This window comes from Carettochelys insculpta, chromosome 7 (assembly GCF_033958435.1).
Source record: "Carettochelys insculpta isolate YL-2023 chromosome 7, ASM3395843v1, whole genome shotgun sequence".
NCBI classification, from domain to species: Eukaryota; Metazoa; Chordata; order Testudines; family Carettochelyidae; genus Carettochelys; species Carettochelys insculpta.
In genome coordinates, this window is record NC_134143.1 from 40,134,644 (window position 1) to 40,148,695 (window position 14,052).

Here is a 14,052-nt window from a genome sequence, read left to right on the forward strand (position 1 = left end):
GAGGGGAGGGAAACAATGCAGAAGCTGGACTGCCTGCGATCCAAGATGCTGAACAAGCCAGGGAAGATAAACTTAAACGTCACACCTTTTTTAAAAATAAAATGTGTATGTAGTAGTAGTAGTGTAGCCACCTTGGTCCCAGAATATTAGTTAAACAAGGTGGGTGGTAAGAGTTCACCCACTTTGTCTAACTTTTGTGTTTTACATTTATTTTGGTGAGTTAGTACTAAAAGCCCAGGATTGAAAATTGTTTCCACTCAGAATGATTTCTTTGGTTTTACAACTTATGCTCACATTCATTTCTATTGAAACCTAGTCTGACACATCCTAGTCCTTATAGTCCATTCTCTGTTTTCATTAAATTTATGTGGGGTTTTATTCATTGACTTCAGGCTACTTTAGGTCCATTTTAAAAATATTCAGTAGCAATATTGTGCAATTTTATTATGAAAATAGTTCAGGGGAACACTAGAAAAGTTGTGAGTGTTTCATGTAGCTAGCTGTCTGAATGAAGCCATCCGTATGCAGATGACTGGAGTTACCTACAGAGTGACTCTAACATGATTCGTATTAAACATATGAAAAAAGCTAAAATAATTTTCAAAATGTCTTTATTTTTAGATTGTTATGGATCAAAAGGAAAGTGATCATCTAATCATCAAGCGGCGATTGCGGTCAAAAACAGCAAAATAACGTGAATACAAAAAAGACTGTTTGTTTATATCATTTTTAATCAGGGCAAATTTCTATTGTATTTTATGTTCAGTTGATTGTATATAGTAAACCTGTAGCTCCTTTATTATAATCCCATTGCTTATGTATAGCACTCTTGTTTCAAACCTGGCTCCCTGCCCTGGGGCTCCCCAAACCAGGCTGCCAGTGGGGCTCCCTGCCATCAGCAGGACTCCACTGCACCCTGCACAGCTGGAGCTCTCTTCTCCAGGCACCCTCTGGTCTAGTGACATCCATGGTCCTGCCGGACGAAGGATGTTGCTGAACGAGAGAGTGGCCTACATGACAGTTTTGACCTTACCGTTTCAACCTGCATGCACTTCCATGCTGTTTGCTGACTCAGTTCAGTTGGCAAGCAGTAAGAAAGTAAGAGAGACGGTGGGAGTAAAGAGGGACCTTGGTAGGATGGGTGAGGGGCTGGCCCAAGCGGGATCCTGGCAGGGACTGGCTCAGCAACCTCACTTGGGTTCTAGTCCTGTGCTGCCCCCCTCACACTGACCCTGTGTTCTTCCCCTTCCCCCTCACATCCAACCCCTGCACAGACAGGTGGGGTTGGGTGTCTTCTGTTCTGCCCTTCCACCATGGACAAATTGGGGGAAGCCTGGGAGGTTGGGGCATGTCATCTTCCCCTGCAGGCCAAGCTGTGTTGTTGAACCAGAGAATCCGGAATAAGGGAGGCTCAACCTGCATTAAAGGGCTGTGACCATATTAGCCTCTGCTTTCGGAGGGGCTATGGTAATGTGGCACTTTGGGATATGCTAATAGTGTGCTGCCATGAATGTGGAGCACCTCATTAGTATAATGACAGCCGTACGTGCTTCGAAACTGCTGGTTTCGAAATGCACACCTCCCATGTAGCTGAGGGGCCTTTCGAAATGGCCCCCTGATTTTGAAAGTCCCTTCCCATTTGATTCTGGAAACCAGCAGTTTCGAAGTGTGCGCACCTGCCGCTATGCTAATGAGGTGCTGCATAGTCATGGCAGGGCCTCATTAGCATATCCTGAAGTGCCACATTACACAGTGTGGCCACAGTCTAGAGGTTCAACTGGATGCAGCAGCATTCACCCATACACTCCTCTCCCAGACCTTGTCTGCACTAGGGATCACTTCTAAGGTTTTGTTCCCTTTTAATTAGTTTAACATCTTTTCCTTTAAATTTTATTGGACAGCTCTTTCCTATTAGACTGAAAATGGGCAAAATGACCCTTCTGCAACTTTCATTTTATAATTTATATAAATCTTTCCTGTCACCTCGTATTTTGTCTCCATTGTAAATAAAATAACCTTAATCTTTCTAGTTCCTTTCACAGAATCTGTCCTTATTGCTAAATATCATCACTTTCATTCTCTGGACTTTGTTTCTGCTATAAAATTGGCAAGATGGAATAACCACAAATGAATTTAGCAAGCGAGAGCATTAGCTGGTCTAAATGAAATAAATGGCCCTACACAGATTACTTCATGCAAAGTTCTGACTTCATCAGGAGAGGGTGTCAACAGATTTTATATATAAATGGTTTAGTGTTTTTAGTATCATTTTCTAACCATCTCTTAATATACCCTATTTGCTGTTTTCCACCTCTTTCTGCAGAAGGTAGTCATTGCATTTAACAGGTATTTTCATTCACATGTCCTCAATGACACCCTAGCTTTTTTCTGAGCAGTTTCAAACAATTTGTTAAAAGCCATCACTGCATTCTTAGTGTAAATTGTTCCTTCCGTTTTGCATAACCTTGCACTTGACTACATTGAATTTCATATGCCATCGTGCTGCTGTGAATGACAGTTTGATTGCTTTAACATTAAATCATCAAATGGGCCTATGGCTCTTCTCCAAATATATTTGCAAGGTAAATGCAGTATTGAAAAGATGCTGGATTACTTGATTGTTCTATGCTTGATTTCTTTGTTGATTCAAATGTATAGCAAATGATAGAAATATCTCATATCTTGTGACACTTTTGTTAAACTGCTGATTGATCAAGACCATTTAATCCACTCTCCCTCCTTAATATACAATTTCAAAGCAAGTAACTACTCTTTCATAGTATCATTATTTGATTAAAGGAATAATAATGTGTGTTAAATTAAAATTTTCAATTTGTTACTCAGTGAGGGCAAAATGACAATTTACTTTGAGGTCAGCAGTGCAAATTTATATACAATCAAGCTATTCAGCTCTATATTATTCCATATTCCGAGCCTCTCATTTGACTGTGTAAACCCTTTATGACTGGAGTTCATCAATTTTGTTCAATGTATTTAGGGCAATATATGAAAAACTGTTCTTTCTGGAAATTGTTATTCTTCTTTGAGTGATCCCCGTGGGTGCTCCATAGCTAGCCAACCCGCGCATGTTCAGGAGTGCACCAGGATCTTCACGTGCTCAATCTGGTCCAAGCCAGTTCCCCTCAGCTGCCACAGCTGCAGACAGAGTTCGCTTGTGCTCCAACGCATGCCTGAAACAAAAGTTAAAAATCATCTATATGTAGTTTCTTACCTTTTTCTGCGTTTTAGGAATTTATTTTATATAGTTAAAAAACAGAGGGGGGAAGGCAAAATAGGAGGAATCTTTAATGGGTTAAGTTATCTATGAGTTGCTTAGGAATTGTTCTTATTGACTGACTGTTAACCATCATTTGTGACTGCTAAGAACTATTATATATTATTTGTTATTTGCCAAAAAAAAAAAAAAAAAGCGAAAGAGAAAATGCCAGTGTCTTCACAAAGACACTCTCGGTATTAGCAATTTACCTATACCACCTAGTCTCTGGACCTTATTGTCAATTTTCAGAAATCAACCACCAAGCCCACAAAGGACGTAGAATTTATAGGAGCTCACCTTGATTCTATCACAGCGAAAGTGTATTTACCTGTGCCTTGTTTTCACGTGATGCAATTGCTAATACAAGTCTTGAGGCACAATCCTACAACACAGGTGATAACTTACCTCCAGCTTCTGGGCCACATGGCTGTCACCACATCTATGGTTCAAAATGCCAGGCTGCATTTTCGCTGCCTCCAGCATTGTCTAGTGTTAGTATATACGCCAACAAAACACACCACTCACAAGAGAACGTCACCAAATGCAGAGGTTCAAAAATCTTTGTGGTGGTGGATGAACCCCAAAAACCTACTTTTGGGGGTTCCCTTTCACCAACCTCAGACTTCCGTTTTTATAATGATGGACGCTTCCAGCATAGGCTGGGAGCACACATGGGAGACAAATCTGTGCAAGGACGCTGGTCACAACAGTAGATGGCTCTACATATAAACGTGCTGGAGCAGAGAGCGGTGTTGAATGCATGCAAACACTTCCTTCCGCATATTCAGGGTGCAGTGGTCATTATTAATACTGACAATATTACCACAATGTACTAAATCAACCAATAAGGTGGGGCCAGGTCTCGCACATTGTGTTTAGAGGCTGTTTGTCTATGGAACTGCTGCACAGCAAATAGCATAATCCCGAGAGCCTCATACTGACCGAGCATCAGCAATGTCGGGCAGACCTGCTGATCAGGCAGTTTGCACCGGATCACGAATGGGAGATCTGCCTGGATATACTTTGCTGCATTTTCCACAATGGAGACTGTCCTCAAATAGACCTATTTGCGACCTACAACAACAGAAAATGACCTAATTTTTGTTCCAGGGTGAGTCTTGGCCCAGGCTCACGAGGGGATGCCTTTCTTATACCATGGAAAGAACGCTTACTTTACCCCTTTTCCCCACCGGTTCCTATTCACAAAGTCCTGGAAAAGGCGAGGCTAAGAAAGGCCAATCTGATACTCAGAATCTGCATAGGACTGTCAGCACCTGTGAGGGACCATGAGCACTGCTATAATGAACGTCATTTTGCCTTCCATTCCCCCCTCCCTATTGTCCTAGACTTAGTTACACAGAACTGAGGAATTTTGACCCACCCTCAGCCACAAACATGTCTTGTGGCATAGGTGATTCTTGGTTCAATGCCTCCGAGAACCTATGCTCTGAGCAGGTTAAGGAAGTACTGATATGTAGCAGATGAACTTGCAGACCTAAGTTGTGTGGCAGTGGAAACAGTTTGTGTCCTGGTGTTCTTCCAGACAATTACACCCACTGGAGGCACCCATACCTACAATTCTAGATTTTTTTTTATTGGTCCTTAAGCAAGGAGGACTCACTGTACTATCCTCAAAGGTCCACTTGGCAGCCATATCGGCTTTCAGGCACACTATATAGAAGGGTCAACGAGTATCATCTCCGTGGAACTTGGACCTGGTGCTGGACATGCTGTGTAGACTACCTTTTGAACCTCTAGCCTCCACGTCACTTCATTTACTTACCTTAAAGATGGGGTTTCTTCTCACTATAACATCAGCCCGTAGAGTCAATGAGTTGGCCAAAGTAATGTCAATTCCGCCTTATACAACTTCCTCTAAGGATGCGGTGATATTACATTTACGTCCTGTGTTCCTTCCCAAGGTCTCCTAGGAATTCCACATAAATGAACCAATATTACCATCCTTCTATCCTAAGCTGCACTCTTTGAATAGAGAAATGAGGCTCCAGACACTTGATGCAAGGAGAGCTATGGCCTTTTATACAGACAGAACAAAACTGTTCCATAAAATGGACAGATTACTCATATCCCTTTCACAGAGATTGAAGTGTGAAGGGGTATCATCACAAAGGATCTCGAGTATTATCACATCTTGCATTAAGATTAAGATGTGCTATTCATTACATACAACCACCTTATCAGCTCCACCCAAAGCTCGTTCTACCAAGGCAGTGATGACTTCAGCAGCTTTCTTCAGAGGAGTCCCTTTGAAGGACATTTGCAGAGCCCTCCCCAGGTTTCAAAACATGCTCAAAATGCAGCAAATGAATGCCCTAGAGTGAGCTGCATAAGACTTGTCTGAGCTGCCTCGGTGAGGCTTACCTCCGGGAACCTTGTTCTATATGCAAGGCCTCCAAACCTAGAACGTTGAAAGACGGGGCTCAACGACTGAAGGTACTGCTGATGGAGGCAGCCTTGCATCCAGACATTTCCCAGGCAGGAGCTCAGAGTGATGCATCATCGGTGAAGAGTGTTGTGGCACCATTGGTGCTGTCAGAGAGCTCCTGACCCCAAGAGCAGGACTCGGGGCCATGAGAGCCAATCCCTGGTGCCTTGCAAGAAAAAGAAGTGAGACTGGGGTCAATCCTATGAGAGGAAAAAAAGGTGAGAACCCTCTGAGGAGTCCCCCAGATCGCAGTGTGACCAGAGTCATGAAGTGCAGGTGTCGACTCCAGTGCAAGGTGGAAGCCTGCACTTTCCAAGTCTGCTCTCAACTCCAGAAGCTTTCAGCACTGCACAGGGCCTCTTACAAATAACAATGCCGGTGCTGATGCCACATGGAGAGTCATTGTTGCCACCTCAGACACAGGTGCCAGAGCAGTCTGTAAGGTCACCAGTGTGGTTCCTGGTGCCGATTTGACCCCCGCAGACGGTTACCTCCTTTGGTGCCCTGTATCACATGGTGCAAGGCATGCAGGAACCAGAACATACTTTGCTTTATCTGACGCTTGACTTCCCCTGCTCCTGCCGCCCCTCTTCTCTTCTGATTTGCCCATCTTGATTTACAGTTCTTCTGATTTGTCAACCTTTAACTATTTTTGGTTCACAGTGCCTTTTAAATATTGAGTCTGTTCTGGTATGGCTATGGTCTGCAGAAGTGGGTCTATCACATGAAAGCTCATCACCTAATAAATTATTTTGTTAGTCTTTAAAGTGCTGCTGTACTGCCTTTTTGTTTTGCTAATCTATGCATGATCTTTTCAGGCATCAGTAGAGTGTCCACAAGATGGCGCCTACACATTTCTCCTTAGCTACTAAATTTACCTTGAGAAACGTTAGACTGACTTGGTATCTTTTTTGGACGACATGACAAGTGTGGTTGATAAAGGCAATACTGTTGATGTGGTATATTTAATCTTCTTTAAGGTATTTATGGCACTGCATGACACTTTGGTTAAAATCAAGAATATAAAATTAACGTCATTTGCAGCGTTGTAGCTATGTTGTGGCCAAGATGGGTGAGGTAATGGCATAGTTTACTGGGCCAACTTCTGCAAATGAAAGAAACAAAGACTAACAGCTCTTAAAAATGGTATCTCTGCTCTAATATTTGTTAGTGCTTTGAAACAACAATATATCCAATTATAGAAGTTCTACACAAAACCAAATGGTATTCAATTAACACCTTTGCCCCAGCCTCTTAAAGTCATTCCACACTCTGTAGCCAGCAAAACGAATTGGATGGTTGACATCTCGTAATAAGCATCAACATAACATCTTGTAAACCATCTCATATAGATGTAAACAGTTACTGAAAGGATGAAAACATACAATAAGTTAATAAAGTGAGTGTGGTTACATTTCAGATAGCCAGCCTGGAGAGCTCCAATTACATTTACTGGAAGAAGGCAAAGTATTGCATTTGTTGCAATATAAATATCTTTTGTTCAGCCAGTGACCAAAGACTTGTGTCTCTGGACAAATTACATGTGAAAAAGAAGCACTGATCTAATCAAGGTTATATCTGTTTTAATTGTTTAGAATCTTAGATTTCAAAAAAAAAAAAAAAAACTTTAGATGTTTTCCATTAATCTTCAAGGAGCTTTCTTAGAAATTCTGGCCAATGTCTGGAGGTTTAGGTACATAAAAAGACAGCTCAATCCATATTTAAATATCTCAGTGTGTACACCTATTTTCAGAAGTGGTGGCATTTGTAGCTCCTACCAGAGTCAGACCACTTCTCTTAAGTGTACAAGTTAGGGACTTGAGTTCCAGTCACCTGTGTTTTGAATATGTAGCTCCCCTTCATACAAACTGCTATGAGAATACATTGTATGAACTAATTTTCAGAAATCAATAGTAGCCATTGCATTCATGACCTACTCTGTCTTCTCTGTAATATTTTTACAAAAGACAAATGTTTAAAATGCAGCTCTCCCACCGTATTAATTGTAAGTGGCATTCAGGTACCTTTTGGGGGAAGGAGAGAAGCATGCAACTTGCAAGAAAAGGGATATAGATGTTCACAGTGGAGGTAGCAGCATGAAGGGATAGAACAGTCCAAACTAATAAGGGCTTCTGTCCCCTTCAAATGTCACTGGATATTGGTGCATGCCCCAAAAAGACAGTGCAATCCCTTGTGGAAAAAAATGTATGACTGCAAAAATAAAACAAAATAGTTTACCATTTTGGGTGTTCAAGTTGAAGCTGATCTTGCATAACTATAATTTACTCAGCAGATATTGCCATGCTGGAAGACAGGGGGATAGTGACCTTTGTGCCTTTAGCAGCACGTTAATAGGAGAGAGGATGTTCCACGATTTGTCCAAACTGGAAATAAATTAAGTTTTCATCCAGGTAAATGTACCTTTTCACAACAAAAAGTGAAGCCTCTTTTTAAAAGTAACAGGTCTTTCCCCGACACCTACCTAGTCCTTATTTTTTCTGTGAAGAGATATGTAACAGTCTATTTACCACAGCAATCTCAATGTGTTTTACTGCTGCTGCAGCACTGACATTTAGAAAATGTCACCTGTAATGTTTGGGTAGTCTTAGATTTGACTTGGATGTGCAGTTTCATATCTTAGAATGAAATGTAAAAGAAAAACGATTCATTTAAAAAAAAGCAATTGAAACTTGTTAACAGGTGCTTTTTCAGTTTTTACAGACTATTTTTACCAACTGTGACGTACGGGACTGTGTCCAAAGTAACTGAGTGAATCCTTACAGATTGGCATTCAGATATTAAAAATACTAAACTTGTTCTTTTGCTACAATTACTACTTTTTATCTTAGGACATTTTTGAATAAAGTTCTGAAGTAAACCCTTTGAACAATACCTACATATTCTTTTTAAGAACATGGCACCAAATTATTAGTCCATCAATCAAGATACCCTGTTGCCTCAGTCCCCACTGACTTCAGTTAAAAGGTGCTTATCATCTTGCAAGACCCCACCTGAACAATGGAAAAAAGGGCCCTGAAAACGCTGAGGTTATGTCTAGACTACAGCAATCGGGGGGGGTGCAAAATCAATCAATGAAGAGGTGGGCCCGTCAGGCCACAGCTGGAGCTGGGAGCATGAGGAGGCCCAGAGGCAAGGGGGCTGTGGTAAGGTCTGAGTCGGCAGGGGGAATGGGGGGGTGGTCATGGCCCTCATCTATTGCCAAAATTAGAGGATGGTTTAGGGGATGGCCAGCGGGGGTACGGTAGGGGGACCAGGGGCAGCAGCCATAGGTGCCTGGGCCAGCAGGTCCCACCGGATGCCTATGGTGGCATCAAAGTGGAACATCAGTTGGTCCCAGGCCTCTGCTTGCCACTTCTAGTTATCCTGCAGCCACTGCTCAAGGAGGTTGTCAGCCTCCGGGGGTGGCAATGTGAGCCCTTTGGTGGATGTTGTCTGCCCGGCAACATCCCCTCTGGCCATGGGCCCTCCCTGTTGGTGGGGAGTAGGGCTAGATCAGCCCTCACTTGGTGTGGGTCCAGCTATAAGGAAGAGGAAGAGGAGTGATGGGAAGTCAGTCATGCAACACAACTCCTGATGCCCTGCCCCCCACTGTGACCAGCAACTAACACCCACCCCATGTCATGGGACAGGGATGGATGTCCCAGGAGCAGAGCCATGTGTGGCCTACACAGTGGGCCCTGCCACACAGGGACTGTGTGGTGCCTTGAGGACTGCTGACCATTGTGGCCCTCCGCCACTTGATGGGCAGTGGGCAAGGGGAGGTGTGCTGTCCAGCCTCAGAGGAATCCCCACATGGGTGGCATGAGCGCCCAGGTGCAGTGTGGCCCTCCTCAGGGCCCCCATGCATATATGGCTCACAGAGCTGTCCGCAGGAGCAGGTGCTGGCTCTTGCCTGCAGGCATCCCATGTGCCAGGAACTGCACTCCTCAGTGTGTCCAGCACCTGTGTGGCTAGCCCACTTCCAGCTGTGGCAGGGGCTAGCAGTCCCCCTCTTCTGGGACCTGTTGCTTGTCAAGCCTCCCGGGAGGTTGGCACCTGAGCCCAGGTGCTGCCTGCTGGGTCTGGGTGAGAAATGCTTTCTTGCACATAGTTCCATGGGCTGGGACCACAGCACAAGATCCTGCCCGATCCAGCCTGGCAAGGCTTGCGGCATACCCCATCAGCGCCCACCTCCCATTCCCTGGGAGGTGTGACGTGGGGCACTTATGGGAGGGACCCCTGAATAGTTCTGGTGGTGGCCTGGCTGGAGGGGCCCAAGTCTAGGGCGATGACTAGGGTGCTGCCACTGGTCTCAGACCCCATGTCTGCCTCCAGCAGGGATTGTCCACACCTGCTCCATGGTGTGAGTGGAGTGACCCCTTGCTCTTGACTTTGGGGTTGAGGAGGGTCTGTTCCTCCTTACATGTCCAGAAGGTCCTGGATCTCAGCCCCAATCGAGGATGTGAGTCCTGTGACCCCCGCAGCCTGTTCCCTAGAAGGGCCGGGGGGTGACGAGGGGCCTGGCTCTCTGCCATCTCACTGAGATCTGTCTTCTGGAGTGGTTCTTGTCACGAGCGAAAAGCAAAAGGCACTCTTAAAGGCGCCTCCCCACCTGCCGCTCGTTCGGTTACCGGGAAAACCAACTGACTCAGAGTGACCATTGCAGGGGCTGCTAAATGGCAGCCTATAAGACTTTAGATTTTTCATGTGACTGTGTTGATGTCTAATGGCCAAAGACTTGCTTCCCCTGACCCACAGGGGTCATGCCCTCAGAACTGTCGGATTTTTCTATCTACCCCTTAGAAAAATCCCTGACAGTTCTGAGGCCATGATAAAGAGCAGCATGCTGCTGAGCTGCTTCCACCCTTGCAGCTTCCTGCCACAGCATTGCCAGGGCTCTCTGAAGCTTAAGAATGGCCAGAAGCAGGGACCACAGAGCTCCGCTAGCTGTGGACCAGGGCATTCTCCAGGGTAGCTGAACAGTGCCCTGGAGGCCTTTTCTTTTTACAGAAGGCCCCCCAGAGCATCCAGACTGGCTTTTTGTCGACAAATCTCTGTCAAGAGAGACATTCTGCCTCGTGGGGGGACAGCAGAATGCTGTCAACAAAGTGCTACATTTCGTGGATTTCCTGTTGACAAAATGCCTCAGTAATGTGGATGCTCCATGGGCTTTCGCAAAGCTCTCTAGTGTAGATACAGCCTGATTGTTGAACTTCTGGGTCCTGAAGGAGGCAACAGGTCATGTGCTATTACCTATGGACTATCACTCAGGTGGAGCTACTGTTGAAATCCAATGAAGTCTCCTTGAGTGAAAACTGAAGGATTGGGCCTTGTGGGCATATATTGGTGCAGTATTTCATCTGAGAGGTCTCTTAATAGTATATTAGTGCTCAAAAAAAGGACATTATTCTCATCTTAGCAAATTAAATTTCATAAACCAGTCAGAACTCAAATGAAACAGATTATTTTTTAAGCAGACTAAGGTCTTTGACTAGTCCACTAAGTAGAGCTTGTTCGGAGAACTTCAACAGATCAGTTTTCCATTAGATGCAGTTCCATCAAAATGGAAATGCTTTGAAAAATATTTGATTTCTGTTTTTGTTTCTGGGGAAGGGAAGGAGAAGAAGTCCAAGTAGGAAAGAACTTTTCAGCATTTTTGGAATAAGACGTTCAGCTGTCTCTTCAAAACAACTTTTTATTACAGTTATTTTAAAATACGGTATAATGTTCTGTCACTTTAAAATTTCTGAAAAAAATCAGATCAATTCCATTCTGATTTCAAACTTTTTAAAAATTTAATCTTAGTGTATAGCATATTCAGTGAATGATTATATTGGTAGGGCAGATTTAATTGAAATAGTAAATGTAGCATTATCTTAATTTGCCATGCTGCTTCATGTTTATATCATAACTCTATTGTCTCTGTCACTGCTATTTACTGTAACTGTTCATTTCTAAATAAATAAGTTGTTTTCAAAGAATGTATTGCTTGTTGCTTACTCTTGATTGGAGGGCTGCATTCCCTTCTAGGGGAAAGTTAGGAAGATGCAGCTTTTCCTTTAAAATACTTTAGGGTGGCAAACATCATATAATAGGTAAACTTAATTCAAAACCCTATATTATATTTAACATAATTGGGTCCAAATCTGGTTATAGGTAGCACTCATATCCAATAGTAATTTAGAAGTAGGCCCAGAGAACTAGTATCCAGTAGTGTTAAGAAAACTGCCAAGGAGTTCTCTGTCTAGATTGATTTAAAATCAGCATTAATAATCTTGGAACACTGGGGAAGTTCCAGAGGATTGGAAGAAAGCTGATGTTGTATCAGCATTCAAAAAGGTTAAATGAGGTGTCCCAGGAAATAATAAGTCTCTCAGTCTGACATAAATCCTGGGCAAAACAGCAGAATAGATGATTCAGGACGTTTAACATAAAGAATGTAAGTAGGATAACGTAATTAATGCTCAGCAATATAGGTGTAAGAAAAATAAATCCTGTCAAACTAACTCTATACACTTTATGATATTACAAATGAGAGTTGATAACCTAAGTGTTAATATAATATACTTAGTCTTCCCTAATGTATTTTATTGGTACTGGATTATATTTTGATCAAGAAACTAGAACAATACAAAGTCAACACGGCACACATGCTTTTTTATAATCTGGCGGCATTCCCCGATTTAATCCTTGCATTTCCAAACTAAAGAAAAACATAATAGGAAAAGAGAGTGACTCTAGAATTTCCCGCAAATAAAGTAATTTCACAATACTTGTGGTTTAGAGAGAAAACACTTTAAACACAGACCTTCTAAATAAAATAATTTAGAGATAAAATGTTAGTAAAATTTATAAGAATACATTATTGTGCGTATGTGTGGCTACATCTACACTAGCCCCTTCCTTTTGGACTTCGAAAGCCCCTTCTTCCTAAAACCAAATAGAAACAAGGGGCTTTTGAAGTCCGGCGGGGGGGTCCGTTCGAAAGGCCCCCGTCTACACAGGCAGCGCGTGGTTCAAAAGCGGCGATTTTTAACCACTTGTGAACCAGGCACCTCATTAGCATCTGCCGATGTGGCTCATTACCACGCCCCTTCCAAAAGGAAGGGGCTAGTGTAGATGCAGCCTGTGTGGTTGAGGGAGAATGCACCTCCCCATCTTTCTACCACTAGGTTGGTGGAAAGTAGAAGGCACGATCTACCATGCATAGTCTTGTCCAATGCTGGTCATATGTGTGTAACTGGCGGTGGTCCCTAGGTGGCTTGAAGATCATGAGTGTGGTTTTTTTTTTCCTCTCTCCTAGTTTTGTCGTTGTTCTCCTATCTCTCTTGCTCACTGGGGTTCTTCCACCTGAGTTCTGTCTTCCTGAGAAACAAAGGCTAAGTTGACCCTGGACCTTTTATTGACATTTCCCTACTGAAAAAGTTTTTCTACTAAAGTGGCTCATGGGGGGTATTGCCTTGTCCCTATGCTCTTACTCTGTTCTGTACATACACACACATACATGCTCCCATCTCCTACAGGAATTCATAAATATGTGTGTGACACTACTGGAAATGAAAGCAAAATACATCAGCTGTGCAGTGAAGCAGTATTTACATGTTAAAATGTCCTCAGTTTGTCTTGAAGGAAGGTATTAAAAGATTGCTGTTAATAAACACGTATTGATAATTTATTCTCATGATAATAATGAGGTAGCCTAGCCAACCAGTGTTCATTTATTTAAACTCAAATTTGGCTACTTGAACTCAGTCAGCTCTTCTGTTTGTCTGTAGGGGCTTATTTTATTGTTATATTTATAGTTTTAAATTTTGCGTCAGCAGTTTTGCCTGTCTCAGCATAGGTCTGCATGGCACTCAGGGACTGTCTTCTGGGATGATCCTTTCAGGTGAAGTTTATTCTTTCCCCTGCCCCTCTCAATAGAGCCTCCCTTTTAAGCAAGTATGTTAAGGGCCAATTTCTTAACTCTGCTCGAAACACCTGGAACAATAATTGGTCTTATTTTTAAATCATTCTCAAAATAAAGCTTTGAAGAAACCTTGTGGAACCAATAATTAAAAATATTCATGAATCATTTGTTTACTTCACTAATAAAAATATTACCTAACTTTGTCTCTCTGGTATGTTTAAGTTGACTAATAATGTCAATGAATCTTTTTCACTGAGCTGTTTGCAAAATACTCCTGTTGACTATTTAGTTTGCTTACCTAAAATTGTGATATTGTTTTCCCCAAATGGATGGTAAGCATTTTGATCAGAAATAACACAATGAACTTGAGACTTGCTAGTGCAGATTTTTGGATGAGTAAATATTAATGTTTAAATTCAT

At 42.7% G+C, this 14,052-nt stretch overlaps 1 protein-coding gene across 1 annotated transcript in view; it reads left to right on the forward strand.

Moving 5' to 3' along the window:
• The window catches only part of KIF20B (kinesin family member 20B), a 79,034-nt gene extending 78,341 nt beyond the window's left edge, over positions 1–693 (forward strand). Inside the window, exon 33 of the mRNA XM_074999539.1 lies at positions 622–693. Within this exon, the coding sequence (XP_074855640.1) occupies positions 622–693 (72 nt within the window). The remainder of the gene's footprint in view (positions 1–621) is intronic.
• Positions 694–14,052: the final 13,359 nt, after the last annotated feature.